The sequence below is a fragment of the Hemiscyllium ocellatum genome, chromosome 11, assembly GCF_020745735.1.
Source record: "Hemiscyllium ocellatum isolate sHemOce1 chromosome 11, sHemOce1.pat.X.cur, whole genome shotgun sequence".
In the NCBI taxonomy this organism is placed as follows: Eukaryota; Metazoa; Chordata; class Chondrichthyes; order Orectolobiformes; family Hemiscylliidae; genus Hemiscyllium; species Hemiscyllium ocellatum.
In genome coordinates this window covers 98151593-98177954 of record NC_083411.1, presented here as the reverse complement: position 1 = coordinate 98177954, position 26362 = coordinate 98151593, and the positions used below count along the sequence as shown (strand labels likewise).

General features: G+C 42.2%; 1 protein-coding gene across 2 annotated transcripts in view; it reads right to left on the bottom strand.

Moving 5' to 3' along the window:
- taf1 (TAF1 RNA polymerase II, TATA box binding protein (TBP)-associated factor) overlaps positions 1-25457 on the bottom strand; it is a 160428-nt gene extending 134971 nt beyond the window's left edge. For both annotated transcript variants that reach the window (XM_060832748.1, XM_060832749.1), the window contains exons 1-7: positions 25438-25457; positions 19090-19154; positions 17747-17884; positions 15860-15977; positions 10029-10145; positions 9332-9451; positions 2432-2754 (exon numbers count right to left, since the gene is read on the bottom strand). In XM_060832748.1, the coding sequence (XP_060688731.1) occupies positions 2432-2754; positions 9332-9451; positions 10029-10145; positions 15860-15977; positions 17747-17860 (792 nt within the window). In that variant the 5' untranslated portion in view covers positions 17861-17884; positions 19090-19154; positions 25438-25457. The remainder of the gene's footprint in view (positions 1-2431; positions 2755-9331; positions 9452-10028; positions 10146-15859; positions 15978-17746; positions 17885-19089; positions 19155-25437) is intronic.
- Positions 25458-26362: the final 905 nt, after the last annotated feature.

The following is a 26362-nucleotide window of genomic DNA, read 5'->3' as shown; positions in this document are numbered from 1 at the left end:
TGCAGAGGAGATTTATCAGGATGCTGCCTGGACTGGAGGGCAGGTCTTATGAAGACACCTCCTCCCTCACCTCTACCCAAGGCCATAAAGGAGCCTTCCACATCCATCAAAGTTTTACCTACACATCCACTAATATCATTTATTGTATCCGTTGCTCCCGATGCGGTCTCCTCTACATTGGGGAGACTGGACACCTCCTAGCAGAGCGCTTTAGGGAACATCTCTGGGATACCCGAACCAATCAACCACACCGCCCTGTGGCTCAACATTTCAACTCCCCCTCCCACTCTGCCAAGGACATGGAGATCCTGGGCCTCCTTCACCGCTGCTCCCTCACCACCAGATGCCTGGAGGAAGAACGCCTCATCTTCCACCTCGGAACACTTCAACCCCAGGGCATCAATGTGGACTTCAACAGTTTCCTCATTTCCCCTTCCCCCACCTCACCCCAGTTCCAAACTTCCAGCTCAGCACTGTCCCCATGACTTGTCCTACCGGCCTATCTTCTTTTCCACCTATCCACTCCACCCTCCTCCCTGACCTATCACCTTCATCCCCTCCCCCACTCACCCATTGTACTCTATGCTACTTTCTGCCCACCCCCACCCTCCTCTAGCTTATCTCTCCACGCTTCAGGCTCTCTGCCTTTATTTCTGAAGGGCTTTTGCCTGAAACGTCGATTTTACTGCTCCTCAGATGCTGCCTGAACTGCTATGCTCTTCCAGCACCGCTAATCCAAAATCTGGTTTCCAGCATCTGCAGTTATTGTTTTTACCTTATGAAGAAAGGTTGAGGGAATTAGGGCTTTTCTCATTGAAGCGAAAAAGGATAAGAGGTGACTTAATAGAGGTGTACAAGATGTTGAGAAGCATTGATATAGTGGATAGCCAGACACATTTTCCCATGGCGGAAATGTCTTTCACAAGGGGACACAAGTTTAAGGTAATTGGAGGAAAGTTCATGGAAGATGTCAAAGGCAGGTTCTTTACACAAGAGAGTGGTGGTGGCGTGGAATACACTGTTAGCAGTGGTAGTGGAGTCAGATACATTTAAGTGACTCTTGGATAGGCACATGGAAGTTAGTACAATGAAGGCTATGTATGTTAGTCTGAACGTAGAGTAGGATAAAAGGTCAGCACAACATTAGGGCCAAAGAGCCTGTACTGTGCTGTACTTTTCTATGCTCTATGAAAGATCCAATTCTCCCCAAATAATTGGAACACTGAACACTGGTGCAAACTACCTTGCATCATCAACAAAGAAATAAAAAGGGATCAAAGGAAGACTTAAAACAAATCAAATCATCCAACTGCTGTGCTCCAGATTGGCACAATTAAACGATATGATCCCTATCAGCAACAAAAACAGTAATTTCTGGAAAATCTAGCACGTTTGGCAGCATCTGTGGAGAAGTCAAAAAGTGTGGCGTTGGAAAAGCATAGATCAGGCTCTCGATTTCTCTTCACAGATTTTTGTTCTGAATGAGGATCACTGGACCTGAACATTAACTCTGGTTTCTCTGCACAGATGCTGCCAGACCTGAGTTTTTTCCAGCAATTTCTGGTTTTGTTTCTGATTTCCAAAATCCGCAGTTCTTTTAGTTTTGCATTATCCCAGTGTTTTTTTCCACCTTTCAAATCTACAACCTATGCGTGTTTGTTCACATATGTTTGGTTAGTTATAACAGGGAAGAGTTTATGTTAGTAATACAAATTTCTTTGTTACCCTTAGTTAAAAACATTTTTGTTTTGGAATCAACACTTCTTTTCTGGTTAAGTGAAAAGGTAAAGGTGAAGTCCTAGAGGACCATAGGCCTGGTCTGTCATTCGAGGCAGACAATGGTGGTAAGTTTAATTTAAGGATCAACATGTTTCATCAGACAAGGGGTAAAATTGACAAGATAGGACCTTCATGGTAACCTCAGCCACCATGGGAATTGAACCCACGCTGTTAATGTCATTGTCACAGAAACCAGCCAAATCAGCCACAAAAATCTAATGGCACGATCACTTTCAATCTGATCGAGACAGTTAGGTAGAATTTATCATAATCAAATATTTTCACATTTGTGATGAGTCCAGGAAAGCAGAGCTTGCTTTTCAGCACACACTATTGGGTTGTAACCATGATTTTTAACCATTACATACTTGTTAGCTACATACTTAATTTTATGCTTTAGCTGACGACGTGTCTTTTGTCAGAATTCAGCTGACCTTTATGCAGTGAATACAGATGCTCCTAACCCTCAAACTGGAGCTAAAAGAATAGTTAGTGCACTCAAATATATATCTAAATATGCCACAACAATTTCAGAGTTAAAATCCCTCTCATTTTAGCTTCCCCAACAAATTGACAATTCCAAGACAACATTTTCAGTTACATTCCCCAATTTAATTCACTATATGGAATCCAAATGAATCCACTTTCTCACCTGTCCTGGTCGAAATTCTGGGAAGAGTTCTGTAACATTCGGTAGTTGCTTCGTCGAATCCCGTTGCATAATACCTGCCAGCGGCAATGTGAGTTTATCTTCCTTCTGAGATTCATTCTGCCTTGATCGTGGAACGTGCCGATCTGTCTCAGATTCTGAATCAGAGGAACTGCTAAATTCAACCTTCTCTGAGGAAGATGAAGGAGCGATTATGGAAGGTAAAATGATCCCATCATTCTCATTTGAGACAGAACAAGGGAAAAGGGCATCAGCAGTACGCGATCCTCCAGGAGTACTCAGCACTGCTGCATTTACTCCATTTGCTGAGGAAAGAATAACAGTGAATAATGATATATTACTTTCTCTGCATCACAATCGTGTAGTCAAAAGGAGGCAATATAACATCCCCATTGAGATCACACCAAAATTTGCTTATGGTCACAGAAATTCCTGCCATGCTCAGTGCTTTTGTGTCATGATGATTGTTCAGACCTTCACTATTTTATTTTTCTAATTTTTGAGTAAAACAGAGTTGTGAATTGACAGTGACTTTTGGACTGAGCGCTGGAGCTTGTTCTAAAAAAAAACGAACAAACTTATATTTACTCATAGGACCTGACCTGCGAAGTTAATTGCAACTTGACTGTTGTTCAAATAACACTACATAATGGTCAAAGGCTGGCAAATGGTTTGATGTTTAAAGGAGCCATCACTGGGAGGATGGTTCCAACCAGTCTAACAAAGTGAATGTTGGAAAAAACTCAGAAACCAAATTTTAAAATCATTTAAACTGCATTTGTAGACAGAAAGGCTGAGAAAGCTACTGGAAGTAGCCTTGCTTGCCCTCCATGTATCCTCCCTTTACTAAGTTATTGTAAGTGCGGAGAATAGAACCCCAGTTTTATGAAAAATGTGAGTATTCCTCAGAGCCTACTTGAAGCAGTTTACATTGACTGGTGTCTTCAGAAATCCAGTTAGATACAATCCAATGTGCCTGTGGTACTACACATAATTCCAACTAGGTAAAAACAATGACTGCAGATGCTGGAAACCAGATTCTAGATCAGAAGTGCTGGAAGAGCACAGCAGTTCAGGCAGCATCCAACAAGCAGCAAAATCGACGTTTCGGGCAAAAGCCCTTCATCAGGAATAAAGCACCACTGATTCAGAATTATTCCAACTGCTGAAGTGAATTGGCAAGTTACATCTCTTTTGTTTTTCTTCTAATTTATCCGTTAATTGTGTCTGGATGTGTGCGAGCGGGGACAAAGAAGATTAGGTTTAAGTTATACAAACATTAATTGGACTACCTTGTTATTTCGTTTTGTTCTACCCAAGATGCAATATTAGTAATAAATTGTTGACTTGTTTTTGAGCTATAAACCTGGTGTCTGATATCTTCTTGATTTGATTTGTTTATTTTCATGTGTACCTAAGTACAGTGAAAAGCTTATTTACGAGCAGTAGAGGCAGATCATCGTAGGCAAAGACATATGGATCAAATGGTGAAAAAAGACTTAGACAGAGGTATACTGGTTTACAGAGTGTGAGCAGGAGGCAAGATCAATATAAGCAAGATCAGCATCATTTGAAGTTATAGAGTCTATTCATCAATCTATTAACAGCCAGGAAGAAGCTGTTAGTGAACCTGCCTGGTGCATGTGTTTAAGCTTCTATATCCTTGCCTCATAGAAGAGGTTATAAAATATCATTACCAAGATGCAATGGTCTTTCATGTTCTTAGCAGCCTTTCCACACAGCGAGTCATGTACATGGAGTCCATGGATGGAATGCTGGCTTCTATGATGGTCTGGCCTATGCATACAACTTTGTGCAGTTTCTTACAGTGCTAGGCACAGCAGTTGCCATTATTCACCTGGACAGTATGTTTTCATTGGTGCACCTATAAAAGTCCTTTGAAATCCTCTGTTTACCTCTGCATTGCCTCTATATTTTTTATATATAGTGACAAGAACAATATGCAATATTCCAATTTTGGTCGAATCAAGACTCAATAGAGGCTTAGTAAAACTGCCTTAATCTGTTTCCAAGACTGATTTAGACAGCTCTTTATTTTCATATCTCCATATTGGCCATCATTTCAGTTGAGAACCACCAGTTTGAGATTGAGCTGCTCTCGCTGAAACTAAATCTGAAATTCTGTCATGTTGTGATCACTACCTCTAGAGGATCATTTTCTATGAGGTCTCTTATTAATCCTACATTATTACATGTCAAGAAATAAACTAGTATAATCCTGGATAGGTTCTGCAATATGTTGCTCGAAGAAACTATTCCTGATATACTCAATGAATTTGTTTTCCACATTACCCTTACCCATCTGATCTGTGCTGCTAAAATTGCCAGTGACAACTGTTATGCTTTTTTTACATGAAGGATGGTGATTAGAGGCCTCTTACTGATTATATAATTTAAAGGGAGCATAATACTCACAGTATTAAAGCACCTTGGACTCTGCACATTGCAGGTAAGATTGCACTGAGGCAAGAGTACAGTGGCCAGGGGTCCAGAGTTAGTTTTGGAGTCATCGAGACATACAGCACAAAAATAGACCCTTTGGTCCAACTCATCCATGCTGAACAGATATCGTAAATTAATCTAGTTGCATTTGCCAACTTGGCCCATATCCCCCTAAATCCTTCCTATTCATATATCCATCCAAATACCTTTTAAATGTAACAATTGTACCAGCCTCCACCACTTCCTTGAGCAGCTCATTCCATACACACGCCACCATCTGCGTGAAAAAGGTGTCCCTTAGGTCCTTTTTAAATCTTTCCCCTCTCACCTTAAACCTATGCCCTCTAGTTCTGAACTCCCTCACCTGAGGGAAAGGACCTTGTCTATTTACCCTATCCATGTCCCTCATGATTTTATAAACCTCTATAAGGTCACCCCTCTGCCTCCAATGCTCCAGGGAAAACAGCTCCAGCCTGTTCGGTCTCTCTTTATAGACTCCACTTTCAAGGAACTATACCTGCACTCCAAGCAACACTCCCCAGGACCTTATCATTCAATTTATAAGTCCTGCCCTGATTTGCCTTTCCAAACTGCAGCACCTCACATTTATCCAAGTTGAACTCCATCTGCCACTCCTCAGCCCATTGGCCCATCTGATCAAGATACCTTTACACTCTGAAGTAACCTTCTTCGCTGTCAAGTACACCTCCAATTTTAGTATCATCTACAAATTTACTAACAATAACCCAGGTTGAACATTGAAATCATCTATATAAAACCAAAAAGCAGTCTTTTATTGTGGTTAATCCAAGATGGAGGATGGGAAAACGTTGTGACTCAGAGATGCTCCTTTTTTGAGGTATTTTCATGCTGGAGCTGATTTCCTCAAATTGTAGGAGCAGTAATTACTGTTTTATAAGCTGTTGCATTGTTTTGGAACTTTAGGGAAGAAAAGATCAAAACAACGCCACTTTAAAAAGGAGAAAGAGAGACAAAGGCAGTGACCACACGGGCAGTGATTTAAAAGAAGTAAATCTGCACAGCTATGTGACCAAACACTTTGTGTCAGACATAAATTAAATTTGAAGTATTCTTGAGAAATATCTATTCCTAAATCAAATTCCTGAACTTTGAACAGACACCTTCAGTTTGGCAACTAACCCTGGGAATACTTCCCGTGACAGCCTGCCACTGGAAATTATTGGAGCCAGTCAATCTCAGCAATGCTGGGGGTTAATCCCAGCAGCTTCTCCTCGCTCTCCACTCCAGATGAAAACGAAACACCAGAAAGTGACCCACACAGGAAACCAGGGACTTTCACATCCAAATCCCACCTTGACGTAATGCAGTTCTTTAACTGATCCAGCTGTGGTTCGAGACTGGGTTCTGGGAGCAAACTCCCCTGCTCCGTCCCCCAGGCCAACCCCCTCCAAAACTGCATACCATTTCCCTGTCACCTCTTTCAGATCTGGTCTGCTGGTGGGATAGAATATATGCAGAAATGGTCAAGGCACTAACTGCAATATGGTATTTAAAGTACGATTCCATGAGCATGACTGCATCAGGCTGTTGCTTGACTAGTCTGTGAGACAGCTCTTGAGTCTGTGACAGTCTGAGAATCAACGCATTGTTGTGGCCTGGAGTCACATGTAGGCCAGACTAGATAACAAAGGCCATTTACCTTCACTCAACGACATTAGTAAACTATATATCTTTTCACAATAATCAACAGTGAATTCCTGTTCATCATTCAATATTTAATTCCAGATTTTTCCTTTTCAAATTCAAATCTCATCATCTGCTATGGTGAGATTTGAACCTGGATCTCTGGATTACCAACATCATTTTCACTATGCCACAGCCTCCCCTCAGTCCCAGCTACCAGCTGCGTGAGATCCAATACATATTAGCATGGTAGTGACTCTGCTTCTCTTGCCTAATTTATTTTAAAAATCCATTGTTGCAATTCATCTGGATCAGAGATTTTATCATCTTTAAGTCTGACTTGTTTATTTCACATTTTTAATTTCAATATTGAATATTCTTCATATTTTTGATGATCGTGATGTTTGAGAAGAAATGACATCACCAACCCAAGGAAATCGAAACACAAATAGAAAGTGGGTCACTAACACCAGTGCTTCACCGGAGACTCACTGATAATGTTACCTAGTATGGTGACGGAATGTCTGAAAATGAGCAAACGTACATACATTTTTGATGATTTACAAGGTTTAATCAGAATTTCAGTTGCAGAACATGGATCTAAAGTGAATAACTTTGATTTGATTTATAAATATTTGATCCTGATCATGAACTACCATAGTCTGATAAATTTCTTGGTATGGCAAAGGCCCACATATAAAGCTGTTTAATTTAGGAGATACAACTTGCACAAATATGCAGTAATTCCTCTGCTTTCTCTTCCCCAGTAGTTTAAAAATGGATGGATGCAATACATCAAGACCAAACATTTTATCATCATCTTTAGTTTTCATTAGTTCATTTAACAAATGTTTTTTCTTCTATGTACTTAGCTAATTATTCATCATTCAACTTCATGTCTATCTGTTCTACCATCCTGGTAAATACCAATTCAATTATTGAACATTTCTCCCATCATTTTAATAATATGTACGACATTATCCCATCCCAGCCTTCCTATTTTTGTTTGATAGGTCTGTAAAATATAGATCACTGAAAAATGGCTAATATAACAGCCCTATTAAAGGAGGGAGAGAGGACATCAGGTTTCTGAAACATTAAGACCAGTTCTAGTGCAGGTGAGACCTGTACAAACTGGATGGATGCATGTTTACAGGATTGAACTGATACTTTCGCAGGGAGATAATGGTGAGATTTGAAAGTGGTGCGTTGGGGTTGGTTTAAACTAGCTTGTCAGGGAATGGGAACCTGAGGGAGGAACCCAAATGTGAAGGGAACTAAGCTGGTAAAAGGAAGTTGAAAAGCTACAAGAGAATTGAGATGACAGGAGAAATAAAGTGGAGCATCAAGTTTGTCTCAAATACTGAATAATATGAAAAAAGCTAAGATAAGAGTACTCTACCCAAATGCATTTACATCATGTGGGATGATTTAGAGTATAAGTAGAGGTAAGCAATAACAATATAATTGCTATTACAGAAAATGGCTGCATAGTAATCAGCATTAGGAATTGTATATTCAAGACTATTCGCTGTTTAGGTAGGGCAGACAACTGGGAAAGGATGTGACGTTGCAGAGAGAAGGCATCAGTACATTTGTGAAACAGGATCTGAGATCAGAACAGCAACGTGTGGAATCTGTTTGGGTGGAATTAAGGAATGGCAGGGAGCAGCAAAATAATAGTGCTCATGTGGGTCATGGTGTAAGTCAAAGATGAGAGAAGCATGTAGGATCTGCAACACAGTAATTATGGGTGACTCTAATTTTCTTTCCCCCTTCATGCATGGCACATCGGCATTGCTGGCTGGCCAACCAGCATTTAATACCCAATCCTTTTTCCCTTGAGAAGATGGTGGTGACTTTCTTGAACTACTGCAGTACACCTGCTGTGAGTTGACCCTCAATGCTGTTAGAAAGGGAATTGTCGGATTTTGACCCAGTGACACAGTATTCGATCAGCCTTGAGTGTACTAAATGGCGAGCAGGCTCAATTCACTGAACAGCCTATGTCTCTTTTCCTGTCATGTTGTCATTTTGGCTTCCTACTTTCTAGATTCTTAAAGCCTTTGACATTTCCCTATTTAAATTTTCCACTAAAATGTTGGTCCCAGCCAAGTTTAGCTGAAAACCTTCCCAGTGATCCAATTCCTTCTTGTCCGAAAAGTAATACCAATGTTCCAGGAAAATAACCCCCTCTATCTCACACCAAAACACTAGCCACATCGTCATTCTTACGGCTTTTCTGTTACTATGCTAATTTAGATGTGGTTCATGTATAATCATCCAGAAATTACTTTCGTGATTGTGCAAGACAATTTAGAGGCTAAGTCCTGATCCTACCATGTCACTGTGTTTAACTTGAAACATGACATCTGCACTGACACCATACATTTCCACGTTTTTCTTCCAGTGGGTAGTTCAAGATTCTCATTCTTTGCTGCCAAGGACACTATCTATCCCATGAATACAGAACATTCTACCACTAAAATATTTCTAGTTTACTCCTCTCCACATCCACCCCTTCACATACCCTAAGCTTATATTTTGACCATTTTGTGTTCGAAGTTCCTGTCAACTGAATTAAATTATGGTGCCCAACTGAATTGTTAGATCAGTATAATCCAGCAGTATTACAATTACTAGCCTACAATCTGATTCAATTTGCTGAACAATTCAAGAGCAAACCTAAGAGCATTCCACAAAGTGTTCTTTCTGTTTCTCAATTTAAATAACAAACAATTATTTTGAACTCACCAATTATTTCCTGTGAATTTGACTCCTCCTTATTCAGTGGAGGTGGTGGTGGAGGGGGAGGCATGAGCTTTGAGTCCATATCTTCACTGTCTGCATCATAGTCATCATCATCATTGTCTTCTGAAGTCAGCAAGACGGGTGCTTTAGTATACAATTTCCATTATATGGAGACAGATCTTATTTATTTAAAAAGGTTATTACAGCTTTTAAATAAAGCCAAATAAGCAATTCAATGTCAGCATTTGAAACAATTTTTAAAATGTAATTTCTATCAGAATAACATTGCCTGTTCTCCTACAATACCAAAGTGCAGGCCTCTGATCTATTTCCAAGAGCATGTCAACAATTTGGGGAAATTCGTATTAAGCTGAAAAACCAGAATAATTGAAATATCAGATATCACATATACCTGTATTCCTAACCCACTACGTTATTTTTCCTACACCAGCCCACCAGCTCTTTCTGTCATACCTGAAGCGTTAACACAAACAATTCATTCTAGCTTTTACCAATTAAATCTATTATAGTATTTATTATCTATAGTATAGTATTATCTATTTATACTATCATAGATATGTTACTACAATAGAGGCATGTTTTCAGTCTTTACTTTTTTACTTTATTGCCAAAAAAAATTTCACTACTCAATATAGGAGTACAGTTAACTGGTTAATATATCTAAAATAATCTTGTTTACCCAGTCTCCTTAGTGGCTGAAGATTTCCCATCACCTGACGATACCTGCGGGTCTCATCCTCTGCTACCTCATTGATATCGGAGTAATCAATGGCATCATCTTTACTCTGAATCCAACCTACATACATAAGAACAATCATTAATCAGCTGAGCTAAATGCCTTGGGCCAAGGAATAACATGGAGCAGATCTGGACTTGTTTGTAGATCTTCACGAGGAGAGTGATGAGTAGACTTGCATTTGTACACAGCCAAAATATTTCACAGAGAAGTTTCACATCTGCCATGGGGAAAATTTTAGAAGCTATTATTAAAAACTTTATTACAAAGGACGTGGACTAGGTCATGCTAATCAGGCAAAGACAACATAGTTTTGTCAAACATAAATCATGTTTAACTAATTTATTGGAGTTCTTTGAAGAACTAACTTGTGCTATGAATAAAGGGGAATCAGAGGATGTGTTGTACTGAGATTTCCAGAAGACATTTGATAAAGTGTAATATGAAAGATTATATTGGAAAATAAATCCTCATAGCATTAGGGGGTAACATACTGGCAAGGATAGAGGATCGGCTGGCTAAGAGAAAGGACAGTAGGAATAAATAGGTCTTTGTCAGGCCGGCAGATGTCAGTGGTGTACCGGAGCCTCAATTATTTAAAATTTACATAAATTATCAGGATGAAGAGTTATGCTAAATTTGCTGATGATACAAAAACAGGTTGGAAAGTGAGTTGTGAAGAGGACATAAGGAGCCTAAAAAGGGATACAGATAGGAAAGTAAATGAACAAAGACCTAACAAATGGAGCACAACGCAGCAAAGTGTGGAATTACCCATTTTGGCAGTAAGAATAGAAAAGCATATTATCTAAATTGTGAGAGATTATAGAGGTCTGAGATGCAGAGAGACCTGGGTGCCCCAGTGCATGAATCACAAAATGTTAGCTTGCAGGTACATCAAGTAATCAGAAAGGTTAAAAGAATGTTGTGTTTTATGGTGACAGGAATTGATGCGCAAGTGTAGAGAGGTTACCCTTCAGTTGTACAGATCATTGATGATGCCACATCTGGAGTACTTTGTGGAGTATTTGTCGACATAATGATAGAAGGATGTTAATGCATTGGAAGCAGTTCAGGAAAGGTTTACTAGACTAATACCTCTTGAGAAAAGGCTTGACAGGGTACGCCTGTATCCATTTCAGTTCAGAAACATCAGGGGTGACTTAATAGAAACACAAGATCCTTAGGGGACTTGATCAGGTGGATATTGAAAGGATGTCTCCCCTTCTGGGAGAATCTTGAACTAGGGGACACTATTTTAAAAATAAAGTGGTGGTCTATTTAAGTCAGAGATATGGAAACATTTTCTCACTCATATTTCTGGGATTCTTTGGAATCCTCTGCCTCAAAAGGCAGAAATAGATAGATTCTCGATTACAAAAGGGATGAAAGAATTCTAGGGATATGCAGAAACGTAGAATTAAGGTTAAAATCAGATCAGACTTAATCTTAATGAATGGCGGAGCAGGCTTAAAGAGCCAAGTGGCGTTCTCTTGATCCTAGTTCATATATTTGTAAGAAAAATGATTGCCAAGCTAAAGGAAGAGAGATCAGGAGAGAGGAACACAAGAGTCATAGAGACGTACAGCATGGAAACAGACCCTTCGGTCCAGCCCCTCCATGCCGACCAGATATCCCAACCCAATCTACTCCTACCTGCCAGCACCCGGTCCATATTCCTCCAAACCCTTCCTATTCATATACCCATCCAAATGCCTCTTAAATGTTGCAATTGTACCAGCCTCCACCACTTCCTCTGGCAGCTCATTCCATACACATACCACCCCACGTTGCCCCTTAGGTCTCTTTTATATCTTCCCCTCTCACCCTAAACCTATGCTCTCTCGTTCTGGACTCCCCGATTCCAGGGAAAAGATTTTATCTATTTATCCTATCCATGCCCCTCATACATAATTTTGTAAACTTATAAGGTCACCCCTCAGCCTCCGACCCTCCAGGGAAAACAGCCCCAGCCTGTTCAGCCTCTCCCTGTAGCTCAAATCCTCCAACCCTGGCAACATCCTTGTAAATCTTTTCTGAACCCTTTCAAGTTTCACAACATCTTTCCGATTGGAAGGAGACCAGAACTGCACGCAATATTCCAACAGTGGCCTAACCAATGTCCTGTACAGCTGCAACATGACCTCCCAACTCCTGTACTCAATACTCTGACCAAGAAAGGAAAGCATACCAAATGCCTTCTTCACTATCCTATCTACCTGCGACTCCACTTTCAAGGAGATATGAACCTGCACTCCAAGGTCTCTTTGCTCAGCAACACTCCCTAGGACCTTACCATTTAGTGTATAAGTCCTGCTAAGATTTGCTTTCCCAAAATGCAGCACCTCGTATTTATCGGAATTAAACTCCATCTGATACTTCTCAGCCCATTGGCCCATCTGGTTCCAGATCCTGTTGTAGTCTGAGGTAACCTTCTTCGCTGTCCACTACACCTCCAATTTTGGTGTCATCTGCAAACTTACTAACTGTACCTCTTATGCTCGCATCCAAATCATTTATGTAAATGACAAAATGTAGAGGACTCAGCACCGATCCTTGTGGCACTCCACTGGTAACAGGCCTCCAGTCTGAAAAACAACCCCACCACCACCCTCTGTCTTCTACCTTTGAGTCAGTTCTGTATCAAAATGGCTAGCTCTCCCTTTATTCCATGAGATCTAACCTTGCTAATCAGTCTCCCATGGGGAACCTTGTCAAACGCCTTGCTGAAATCCATATAGATCACATCTACTGCTCTGCCCTCAACAATCTTCTTTGTTACTCCTTCAAAAAACTCAATCAAGTTTGTGAGACATGATTTCCCACGCACAAAGCCATGTTGACTATCCTGAATCAGTCCTTGCCTTTCCAAATACATGTATATCCTGTCCCTCAGGATTCCCTCCAACAACCTGCCCACCACTGAGTTCAGGCTCACTGGTCTATAGTTCCCTGGCTTGTCTTTACCGCCCTTCTTAAACATTGGCGCCACGTTTGCCAACCTCCAGTCTTCCGGCACCTCACCTGTGACTATCGATGATAACTATCTCAGCAAAAGGCCCAGCAATCACTTCTCTAGCTTCCCACAGAGTTCTCGGGTACATCCGATCAGGTCCTGGGGATTTATCCATCTTTAACTGTTTCAAGACATCCAGCACTTCCTCCTCTGTAATCTGGACATTTTGCAAGATGTCACCATCTATTTCCCTACAGTCTATATCTTCCATATCCTTTTCCACAGTAAATACTGATGCAAAATATTTATTTAGAATCTCCCACATTTTCTGTGGCTCCGCGCAAAGGCCGCCTTGCTGATCTTTGAGGGGCCCTATTCTCTCCCGAGTTACCCTTTTGTCCTTATTATATCTGTTAAAAAGCCTTTGGATTCTCCACAATTCTATTTGCCAACGCTATCTCATGTCCCCTTTTTGCCCTCCTGATTTCACTCTTCAGTATACTCCTACTGCCTTTATACTCTTCTAAGGATTCACTCGATCTATCCTGCCTACCTCACATGTACTTCCTTCTTTTTCTTCACCAAACCCTCAATTTCTTTAGTCATCCAGCATTTCCTATACCTACCAGCCTTCCCTTTCACCCTGACATGAATATACTTTCTCTGGATTCTTGTTATCTCATTTCTGAAGGCTCCCCATTTTCCAGCCATACCTTTACCTGCGAACATCTGTCTCCAATCAGCTTTCAAAAATTCTTGTCTAATCCCGTCAAAATTGGCCTTTCTCCAACTTAGAACTTCAACTTTTAGATCTGGTCTATCCTTTTCATCATGATTTTAAAACGAATAGAATTATGGTCGCTGGCCCCAAAGTGCTCCCCCACTGACACTCAGTCACCTGCCCTGCCTTATTTCCCAAGAGTAGGTCAAGTTTTGTACCTTCTCTAGTAGGTACATCCATATACTGAATCAGAAAATCGTCTTGTATGCAGTTAAGAAATTCCTCTCCATCTAAACCTTTAACACTATGACAGTCCCAGTCGATGTTTGGAAAGTTAAAATTCCCTACCATAACCACTCTAGTATTCTTACAGATAGCTGAGATCTCCTTTTAAGTTTGTTTCTCAATTTCCCTCTGACTATTAGGGGGTCTATAACACAATCCCAATAATCCCTTTCTTATTCTCAGTTCCTGAAGGGCTTATGCCCGAAACGTCGAATTTCCTGTTCCCTGGATGCTGCCTGACCTGCTGCGCTTTTCCAGCAACACATTTTCAGCTCTGATCTCCAGCATCTGCAGACCTCACTTTCTCCTCCTTCTCAGTTCAACCCAAATAACTTCACTGGATGTATTTCTCGGAATATCCTCCCTCAGCACAGCTGTAATGCTATCCCTTATCCAAAAATGCCACACCCCTCCTCTCTTGCCTCGCTTTCTATCCTTCCTGTAGCATTTGTATCCTGGAACATTAAGCTGCCAGTCCTGCCCATCCCTGAGTTATGTTTCTGTAATTGCTATGATATCCCAGTCTCATGTTCCTAACCATGCCCTGAGTTCATCTACCTTCCCTGTTAGGCCTCTTGCATTGAAATAAAGCAGTTTCATTTATTAGTCTTACCTCGCAAGAGGTAGCTTAAAGAACAGTCTTAAAAGAGGGCAGAGAATTAGAGAGACAGGGATATTACTGACTTGAAAAGGAACTGGGGTGGGATGCATCAGGCCAGAATCAAAAGAAACAGTAATTCGCTCCGGCACTATTATATTGAATCAGCAGGTTACAAAGGCATACCTCGACTTCAGCAGCAAATAGGCTGAGGGACAGTAACTGGACTAAGTAAGCTTGAGATTTCAGCTGGGGGTGGAAAATTAACTAAATATTTACAACTGTTAAATGATGTATAAGAATTTAACTCCAAGTAAATGAATAGTCAATGAATAGTCAATAAATATATCTCTGGAGGTTAAGAAAAGAGATGATAAGGAGGTCCATAATGCAAAGTTACCATATCTGAAGATTAGTTCATCTGTGGTGGAGCCCGAGAGCTGGAAGTATGGAATGTAAGGCTGGAAATTCTTTCAACAGAAGAGAAAAGTGAAATCCAAGAGAAATGAGGACTGTTGAATTCTGGAATTTACGTAGGGCACATCAGAACGCCCACAAGGAGTGCAATATTTAAAACATATTCCAGTAATCCCTCCGGAATCAGACACATACAGGGAATGAGGAATAAGGGTTACATGGATCTTAGAATCCCAGAACGTGGGAAGAGGTCATGCATTAAGCGAGCAGTAATTCTCCAAACAGCAAGACCCAGACCCCCACCCATCCCGTAATCCTGCATTTAGCTTGGCATGTCCACCTAACCCTGTACATCTTTGACTGCCGGTTATAGGAGAAATACCAGCGCTGGCTCAGAGAACTCAACTCATTGCTGACAGAAGATGAATGCGGTTTTTAAACACAAACAGTCACAAACAGTCATAAGTACTATCAGTGAGATTTTGATCAAAAGAAGAAAATGAGAGAATTAAACTGACAGCACGAGAAAAACATGACCGAATAATAGTTCCTGGAATGGAGAAACTTGCTCCTGTCCTGATAAGTCAATCACTCTGCCTTGATGAAATTTCAGGAGGAGATAATTCTGATTTTCCATTTTGAATCCTAGACTATTATACAATGGAAAAAGAAAGTGCATGCAGTCCGGACAGCTTTCTGATTGCCGGTTGCATGAGAATTCCTGATGCCTGGGTGCTGGATAAATGAGACTTTACTGTATATCTGTTGAATTTATTTTATGGAAAATCATTGCTTACCCTCTGCATTGCTACCCCTTTCATCAGACTCCACTGCATCATCCTCACTGGCTGTGATTTCTTTGATAAGAGTCCCAAGACCCAATGTTCCCAAACCATCCAGATGCTTTTTTGATTCCTGTGAACAGACAGTGAACACATTACAACTCACTAAAGCTTGCATGGATCAGTTAGAGATGAACAAGACACAGCAATGAAATGACATAATTTTTCTGATCTACTAAATGAGTCAGTGAAAATAATGCCACATAGACATGAGTGATTTCACTGAAACAGCAAATAAATCTGGAAAACATCTTATTCTGTTCTCTCCCTCTCAATTAAATATTCACATCTTTATTGCAAAGCGAAGTGTGGTTTCAACACTGGGCCCAATAAATGCTAAAAAAATCTATGGTGTTCAAGGCAAGTCAAGAATGTGTTTCTGCCCTGAGATGTAGTTGATCAGCTTTGAATTTTCCATTGTCAAAACAGAGCTCCATTATCCAGTAATTTAGTTGGTTATATGTTTGCACTGCTTTTCAAATAGAGAAACGCTCTTAATGAAGAAAGAAGTGGACGCTATTGGGAGGAGGGTCACTACAAACATTCTGGGGACCTTCAATTGACCAAAATATGGACCAGCTATAAAAATACAATGGCTACAAGAATGCGTCAGTGGTTGGGAATTCTGAGGCAATCAACTCATCTCCTGTGTCTCCAAAACAATTGCAGCAACACATAAGCAGTGGGGCAGAATATTGTCCACTTGCTGGGATGAATGCTGGGCAACAACACTCAAGAAGCTCTATACCATCCAGAACAAAGCAGCCCTCCAGATCACCATCTTAACTATATTCAAACATTCGCCCTAACCCAATTACTGTCTGTAATCTTCTTTCACAGCACCTACAAATCCATCTACCACCTAGAAAGACAGCACAAACAGGGAACACCTAAGCCACATACAACCCTGAACAATTAAAACTGTATTGCATAGCTTCAGCTGTTACTAGAACTACCTGTATTGCAGGTAACACTGAGTAAAACTCGTCCACATGGACTGCAATCATTCAAGAAAGCAGCTTGCCACCACCTTCTCAAGTGCTGTTAGGAATGGGCAACAAATGTGGCTTGGCCAGTAGCACAGACACACTTGGACTTCTTTCTTAAAAATACTGAGGCCACAGGCAATATGAAAGAAAATCCAAACTCTTAAAATCAATTCGCTGGGGCATAGATAGCTTGTGAAGTTTAATAAAGACAGAGTAACAGTAGTGTTAGATAAAGTCTTCTGAATGACAATGTATGAAATATCATTTAATTGGTTAAAATACTAGAAAGGAGTTTAATTCCAGACACAGAATTATGTAAAACAAAAGGTGTATATCAGTGACAACTCATAATAATACAGCAGGCCTATATTGTTGTGGTGAACAGGATTTGCCAACTGCAATGGTACTCCAAAGTGATTAAATTCCAAATCATAGCTTTCTGCGAGGAAATTTGTAGAAGAGAATTGTACTATGTAGACTGTAAAAGTGTGTTACATTAAAGCTGGGATAAAATATACATTGAAAGCAGCTCTAGCAACTTCTTTTTGTTTTCCAAGATTCTGTAATTTTCTTCCTGAATAAAACTTATGTCCGTGAATAAGGTTTTTAAGCTGTCACACAATGAAAACTAATCCAACGGGCATTAATAGCATGCAACTTACACAATTGTTCATGTTATGCTGTTTCAGTTTGTGGATGTAATGATAAAAATAACAGTTTGGAAATTCACAGTAAAATTTTCTGCCTGCTAAAAAAATTAAAATCTAGCACTTTATGTGCGCACACACACACACACACACACACACACACACACTCGTGCACTTTCTACACTGCTCATGAAAATACACGTTACCTTGTCAAGGACACTATCATCCTCCAACTGTCCATCCTCATTAATGTTCCCAAACAGAAAGCCAGTGAGAGAGAATGGTTGTTCATGATCCTCATCACTGTCTGAGTCTGACATCTTCAGATACTACCAATCCACTTTCTAAAAATAAGAGCAAAAGTAAGTCGCCTTGACCATGCGATTTAAATTTCACACTCAGCTTCAATTAATAGTTCTGCAAGACACAATATTTTTCAGTCTGTCCTTTAGGGAAGGAAATCTGCTGTCTTTACCCAATCTGGTCTGCTTGTATCTCCAGACTACCAGCAATGTGGTTAACTCTTAATTGGCCTCTGAAATGGCCTAGAGATCTAATCAGTTCAAGAGCAACCAGGTACAGACAACAAATATCAGATTTGACAGGAATGTTCAAATCTCATACTAAAATTTTAGAAGTCTCACTAAATTTCTGTTGCTTCCTTGAATATCAGAATTGGTGGGGTGGTGCATCAAATTTTTCAATCCAACATTTCCGCCACCTGCAATCAGATATCACCACCCCAAAAAGACATTTGCTTTTCCACCCATCCACTTTCCACAAGGACTGTTCACTCTGTGACCCCTTCATCAACTCTACATTCCCCACACCCAGTACCTTTCCCTGCAACCGTGTCAGGTGCGACACCTGTCCCCACACCTCCCCTCACTTCCATGCAAGGCCCTAAACAAGCCTTCCAGATCTGACAGAGATTCACCTGCACATCATCCAACCTTATCTATTGCATCCGTTGTTCCCGATGTGGTTTCCCCATTTATCGGAGAGATCCAATGCAGACTCGGGGACCAAAGAGCATCTGCGCTCTGCATGCATCAACCAGCCCAACCTTCCAGTTGCCATTCACTTTAATTACCTCTCCCACTTCCCCAGTAACATGTCCATCCTTGGCCGCCTCCAGAGTGAGACCAAACAGAAACTGGAGAAACAACAATATTTCACCTGGGAAGCTTACAGCCCAATGGCCTCAACATCAACTTCACCAGCTTCAAAATCCCTCCTCCCCCAGCCTTATCCCATATCCAGTCCCATCCCCCTCCCTCTTGCCTTCTTGACCAGTCCTAACCTATCCATCTTCCTTATCTTCAGATCCTCGGATCTTGGAAGCAATAAAAAAATGGGAATTCCTGTGGAATACCACTCCTACAGATCAACAAAACATCCAAAATTTGATTGATTAATTGATGAATACAAACTTATGTTTTACTTGGGTGAAGTGCAGGCTTGTCCTGCCAAAGTTAACTCTTCTCAGCTTTTTACAGAAAGTCGAGCTTATAGATTTCTGTACAATATTACAATATTAATTTCAAACCTGAGCAACAGTTTTTCAGTCCAGGTTGAGCTCCTCATGAATGTTTTCTTCCAGGTCTCTTCAATCTAAATCCCAAAGAAAAGCAATTCAAAATGATGTTCCCATTTAGTTCAGAAACATAGTTCTCCCAATAAATGGAATTTCTTTACCAGGCCTTTTGCTCTGGTACTTGGTCTGAAGTGGTACTTGGGATCAGGGTAAAGATGAAAATGTGGCAGAATGCAGATAACATGAAAGAGTTTGATGGGAAAAATGAAATGGCATGGGATGTGGATGACACAGGAAGGAATGGTATGTAAGATGTTATAGAATGGAGAATGACATGGGAAGGCAGAGATGAGAGATATAGTACTCAAAGGACAGACCAACGTGGCAAAGGAGGTTGGGGAGGCATGGAAGAGATGTACAAGACAATGGAAGTGGTTAAGTATGACAAAATCAGGTGGTCAATTATTTGAATCAAATTAACAAAAGCTATTCTTCCTGTTAAAAATGAATATTTACTACATTTGAATGAAAACGTTTCAGAAAAGCTGTCAAGAGAAAAAAAAAGTTAGCACTGATTCAACAGAAGATTATAATAATCTATACATCCAGAGTTTCTACACAATCTAACTCAATAGGAATTCCACATCTAGCTTCTATCTTCATTACTAGCCACTCCCTTCAATCCCACCAAATTCAATATACACAACTGCGAAAGTTCATAAATTTGTGCCACTCTGATTATTCCTTCAGTTGTATCATTCCTTATGTTTGTTCACCGAGCTAACTTTCTCTTGATAGAATCATTGAGTTATAGAGTGATATTGCATGGAAACAGGCCCTTCACCCCAAACTGGTCCATGATGCCCACTCTGCTAGTTCCAATTGCCTGCATTTGGTCCATATCCCTCTAAACCCTTCCCATCCATGCTGAAAATGTGTTGCTGGTTAAAGCACAGCAGGTTAGGCAGCATCCAAGGAACAGGAAATTCGACGTTTTGGGCATAAGCCCTTCATCAGGAATCTGCCCGAAACGTTGAATTTCCTGTTCCTTGGATGCTGCCTAACCTGCTGTGCTTTAACCAGCAACACATTTTCAGCTGTGATCTCCAGCATCTGCAGACCTCATTTTTTACCTTCCCATCCATGTACAGTTCTAAAATGTTGCTATTGATTCTTCAACCTCTCCCCTCTCACCTTAAACCTATGCCTTCTAGATTTCAAATCCCCATCCCCGGAACAAAACTATATGCATTCATCCTATTTATGACCCACATGATTTTGCACGTCTCAGTGAGGTCAACCATCATTCTCTTACATTCCAAGGAATATCTCTTTGTTCTTGTGGACTTGCTTCACGCTATAGTTTGTTACCTGCAATCTCTGAACTAGTTTGTCAATCCTGCATTATCAGCAACCTGGAGGTTATCATTGACCAGAAACTGAATTAGCCTAGTCACATAATTACTATGGTCACAAGAGTAAGTCAGAGGCTATGAATCTACATCAAGCAATTCACCTTCTGGCTTGATAAAGCGTGTTCACTATCAACAAATAAGGAGTAAGATGGAATACCCCCCTAGTCGCCTGATGAGTACAGTTTCAATAACAGTTAAGACACCTGATAGCATCAGGACAAAATATCCTGTTTGATTGGCACCAATCCATAAATATTTATTTCCTTTACCACGAACACTCAGTAGTAGCTGTGTCCCACCTGCTGGATGCACAACAAAAAAAATCACCAAAGAGCGATAGGGAGAGGATGAATATGCTGGGGCTGTGTTCCATGGAGTGTCAATGGCTGTGAGGTGACCTGATAGAGGTTTATAAAATCATGAGAGACATGAATAGGATAAATAGCAAAGGTCTTTTCGCTGGGGTGGGGGAGTCCAGACCTAGAGGACATAGGTTTAGGGTGAGAGGGGAAAAATATAAAAGGGACCAAAGGGGCGACTTTTTCACAAAGAGGGTGGTGCTATGGAATGAGCTGCCAGAGGAAGTGGTGGAGGCTGGTACAATTACAACATTTAAGAGGCATCTGGATGGGTATATGAACAGGAAGGGTTTAGAGGGATACGGGCAAAGTGCTGGCAAATGGGAATAGATTAGATTAGGATAACTGGTCGGCATGAACAAGTTGGACCAAAGGGTCTGTTTCCGCGTTGAGCATCTCCTATGACTCTTTAGATACCACCTTTCAAACCCATGATCACTGCCATGGAGGACAAGGGTAGCAAACATCACCATGTGTAATGTCCATTCCAAGCCACTCACCAAGTCATTCTGATTTGGAAAAACTTTGTTAATTCTTCAATGTTACTGGGTCAAAATCCTGGAACTCGCTCCCTGATAATAGAACATAGAACATAGAAAACTACAGCGCAGTACAGGCCCTTCAGCCCTCGATGTCCACATCCTCGTCCACATCCCGCACCTCCGCCCTCAGACCACACCTCTCCAACCGTAACAAGGACAGAACGCCCCTGGTGCTCACCTTCCACCCTACCAACCTTCGCATAAACCAAATCATCCGCCGACATTTCCACCGCCTCCAAAAAGACCCCACCACCATGGATATATTTCCCTCCCCACCCCTTTCCGCCTTCCGCAAAGACCGTTCCCTCCGTGACTACCTGGTCAGGTCCACACCCCCCTACGACCCACCCTCCCATCCTGGCACTTTCCCCTGCCACCGCAGGAACTGTAAAACATCCATCAAAGTTTTACCTGCACATCCACTAATATCATTTATTTTATCCGTTGCTCCCGATGCGGTCTCCTCCAAATTGGGGAGACTGGGCACCTCCTAGCAGAGCGCTTTAGGGAACATCTCAGAGATACCCGAACCAATCAACCACACTGCCCCGTGGCCCAACATTTCAACTCCCCCTCCCACTCTGCCGAGGACATGGAGGTCCTGGGCCTCCTTCACCGCCGCTCCCTCACCACCAGACGCCTGGAGGAAGAACGTCTCTGTGGAGTTTGCACGTTCTCCCCGTGTCTGCGTGGGTTTCCTCCGGGTGCTCCGGTTTCCTCCCACAGTCCAAAGATGTGCGGGTCAGGTGAATTGGCCATGCTAAATTGCCCGTAGTGTTAGGTAAGGGGTGAATGTGGGGGTATGGGTGGGTTGCGCTTCGGCGGGTCGGTGTGGACTTGTTGGGCCGAAGGGCCTGTTTCCACACTGTAAGTAATCTAATCTAATCTAAAACACTTCAACCCCAGGGCATCAATGTGGACTTCAACAGCTTCCTCATTTCCCCTTCCCCCACCTCATCCTAGTTTCAAACTTCCAGTTCAGCATTCCCCCCATGACTTATCCGGACTTGTCCAACTGGCTTATCTTCTTTTCCACCTATCCTCTCCATCCTCTCCTCCCTGACCTATCACCTTCATCTCCTCCCCCACTCACCCATTGTACTCTATGCTACTCTCTCCCCGCCCCACCCTCCTCTAGCTTATCTCTCCATGCTTCCAGCTCACTGCCTTTATTCCTGATGAAGGGCTTTTGCCCGAAACGTCGATTTCGCTGCTCGTTGGATGCTGCCTGAACTGCTGTGCTCTTCCAGCACCACTGATCCACTATCCTCCATATGTCTATCCAATGCCCGTTTAAATGCCCATAAAGAGGGAGAGTCCACCACTGTTACTGGCAGGGCATTCCATGAACTCACGACCCGCTGAGTAAAGAATCTACCCCTAACATCTGTCCCATACCTACCACCCCTTAATTTAAAGCTACGCCCCCTTGTAATAGCTGACTCCATACATGGAAAGAGATTCTCATGGTCAACCCTATCTAAACCCCTAATCATCTTGTACACCTCTATCAAGTCACCCCTAAACCTTCTTTTCTCCAATGAAAACAGCCCCAAGCACCTCAGCCTTTCCTCATACGATCTTCCTACCATACCAGGCAACATCCTGGTAAACCTCCTCTGCACCCGTTCCAATGACTCCACATCCTTCCTATAGTATGGCGACCAAAACTGCACACAATACTCCAGATGCGGCCGCACCGGAGTCTTATACAATATTGCAGGTTGACCTACACCAAATGGACTTGAGTGGTTCATGAACACAGTTCACCAACACCTTCTCAATGACAACTACGAATGGCCAATGAATGCTGACCCAGCCAAAAATACCCATAATCCCATGAATAAACTGAAAAAATACTATTTCTCTCATGTTGTCTCCAAGTTACAAGACCTACTTCCTACTCTCTTGACCCTATTCTCAACATGCTCTTGACCAGCCAAACTCTCTTCTCAGAAATCATATTAACTAATACTGTGAATAGTTACCTTGCCATGGATATAGTTTGCCCAATCTTTGAAATGCACCATCTCCCCAACTTGTATTATAAATATCTTATACTTTCAAATCTCTACTCTACTTCCAATCTACCTTCAAGATCTCTGGACATGTATTCACTTTCCAAGGCACTGCCATCCTTCTCACAACTCTTCACCAGGTTTCTGGCATTTTCCTACAATATTCTGCTGAGCTTTTCCAGCAATTTCTGCTTTTGTTTCTGATTTACAGTATCAGCAGTTCTTTCAGTTTTTATTCTGATGACCCTACTCAAAGTCACGAATGTCACAAACTGTCACAAAACCAGAGCATCCTCCAACACCTTACCTCTGCCATCCAGGTGAGTGGGTCTTTCTTTCGCTAGTTCCACTCCTACCTGTACTGTCACAGTCAGTGAATGATGTCCACCACAAAGTCCAAAGCAAAACACTGAATTAAATTGTGTCTCATTTTTCCATTCCTCGTTATTAATTCTGCAACTGCATCCTCCAAGTACCCTTAATCACTTTAACTACTTTTTGTTGGAACGTATCTGTCTTTTCAGTTACTGCTATTTGTGCAATTCCACTGCAACTCTTAAGACATTGTATTGACTTTTTTAAAAAGGACTATTATTAAGGCTCTGGATTAGTGGTGCTGGAAGAGCACAGCAGTTCAGGCAGCATCCGAGGAGCAGTAAAATCGACGTTTCGGGCAAAAGTCCTTCATCAGGAATACAGGCAGAGAGCCTGAAGGGTGGAGAGATAAATGAGAGGAAGGTGGGGGTGGGGAGAAGTACAATAGGTGAATGGGGGAGGGGATGAAGGTGATAGGTCAGGGGGGAGGGGGGAGTGGATAAGTGGAAAAGAAGATAGGCAGGTAGGACAAGTCATGTGGACAGTGCTGAGCTAAAAGTTTGGAACTGGGGTGAGGTGGGGGAAGGGGAAATGAGGAAACTGTTGAAGTCCACATTGATGACCTGGGTTGAAGTGTTCCGAGGCGGAAGATGAGGCGTTCTTCAAGCATCTGGTGGTGAGGGAGGCCCAGGCCCTCCATGTCCTTGGCAGAGTGGGCGGGGGAGTCAAAATGTTGGGCCACTAATCCAGAATTTGGTTTCCAGCATCTACAGTCATTGTTTTTACCTATTATTAAGGCTGCTGACCCTGAGCTCAGCCATAGGTATCAGAATGCCCATCAGAAACCCCATGCCGATTTCCCCTCTTTTAAGATATCTGTTGAAATCTCTCTCTTCAATTAAACTTTGACCACCTATTCCAATACTTTCCCCTTTGGCTCAGTGCCTATACTCTCATGTCAATCATTTATTTACACAATGAAATACCTTGAGATGATTTAATGGACTAAAAGTGTTAAATAAATATAAGTTGCCACTGTCCCGATCAATCACTGCCCCAAACTGCTGAGCCAAATATTGTAAGCAAAGCTGTTACACAAAATAATGTCAAAAATCACATGAGACAGGGTTATAGTCCGACAGGTGTGATTTTTGACTTTGTCCACCCCAGTCCAACTTTGGCATCTCCACAACAAAAATAATGAAAGCTTCAAATGGATTCCATTGTACAGGAATATTTGAAAAGCCCGTCTAAAATATTTTGAATGGAGCATATGGGTACGGAGTCCCCAAAAGACTGACCGGTGATAATGGGGAGTAACAAATCTACTGGGAATAAAATAAGGCCCGTTGTATAAATAGTGAAATATGAGATTCTGCTAAATGCAGCAAAGTTTAATGTCCCTGATCCAGTTACAGACACTGTCCCAAATCAGACCCTGCCGTTTCTCCGGGAACATTGACCTCCCCCTGAGTGTTTTATTTAATCACACTAACACCCGGCCCATCGCTGGCTCCATCTCCTGGCCCTCCGCCTTCACCCTCCGGACACCCTCACATCCTCGGACCTGCCGATTACAGCCTTTCTCGTGACGAAGACAAGCTGTCAGTCAGACCACATCACAACAACAACAACTATTGCAACGATATCCCCCCCCCCCCCCTTCCATTCTCCCCGCCGCCTATTTACAAACCCCCGGGAATACACTCACCGAACGTCCGCCGCTACCTTTACAACACGACAGACAAATCCAGCAAACTTCCAGCAACAGCGCCACCCGCTGCCCGGGAGGACCCACAGCGCCACCCGCTGCCCGGGGTGGAACCACAGCGCCACCCGCTGCCCGGGAGGACCAACAGCTCCACCCGCTGCCCGGGAGGACACACAGCTCCACCCACTGCCCGGGGTGGACCCACAGCGCCACCGGCTGCCCGGGAGGACCCACAGCTCCATCTGCTGCCCGGGAGGACCCACAGCTCCACCTGCTGCCCGGGAGGACCCACAGCGCCACCCGCTGCCCGGGGTGGACCCACAGCGCCACCCGCTGCCCGGGAGGACCCACAGCTCCACCCAGTAATGGGGAGCAGTAACACTCATTTGCCCGGGTGAACCACAGAGAGAGGGCTGTGGCTACCTGTCCCACTGTGATAATGTTCCCAGGATCCAGTTATGTTCATCCACGGTTCGCATTCACTTCAGAGGGAACGGTGCATAAAAGTAAAGAGGTTTTGCTGCAATGTTCTAACAGTCTAGTCAGACTATAGCTGTGAACAGTTTTGGATACCTTTTCTAAGGACTGCATAAGAGTCAATCCACAGAAGACCCAAAGAGAGAAGTAGCAAATGACATTTAATTCAGATAAATGACAGGTGCTGCATTTTGGGAAAGCAAAACTTAGCAGGACTTATACACTTAATGGAAAGGTCCTAGGGAGTGTTGCTGAACAAAGAGACCTTGGAGTGCAGGTTCAAAGCTCCTTGAAAGTGGAGCCGCAGGTAGATAGGATAGTAAAGGAAGAGTTTGGTATGCTTTCCTTCAATGGTCAGAGTATTGAGTACAGGAGTTGGGAGGTCATGTTGCAGCTGACCACGGCACCATGGTGCAGAAGGCCATTCGTGAGGGGGAGCAAAAAGACA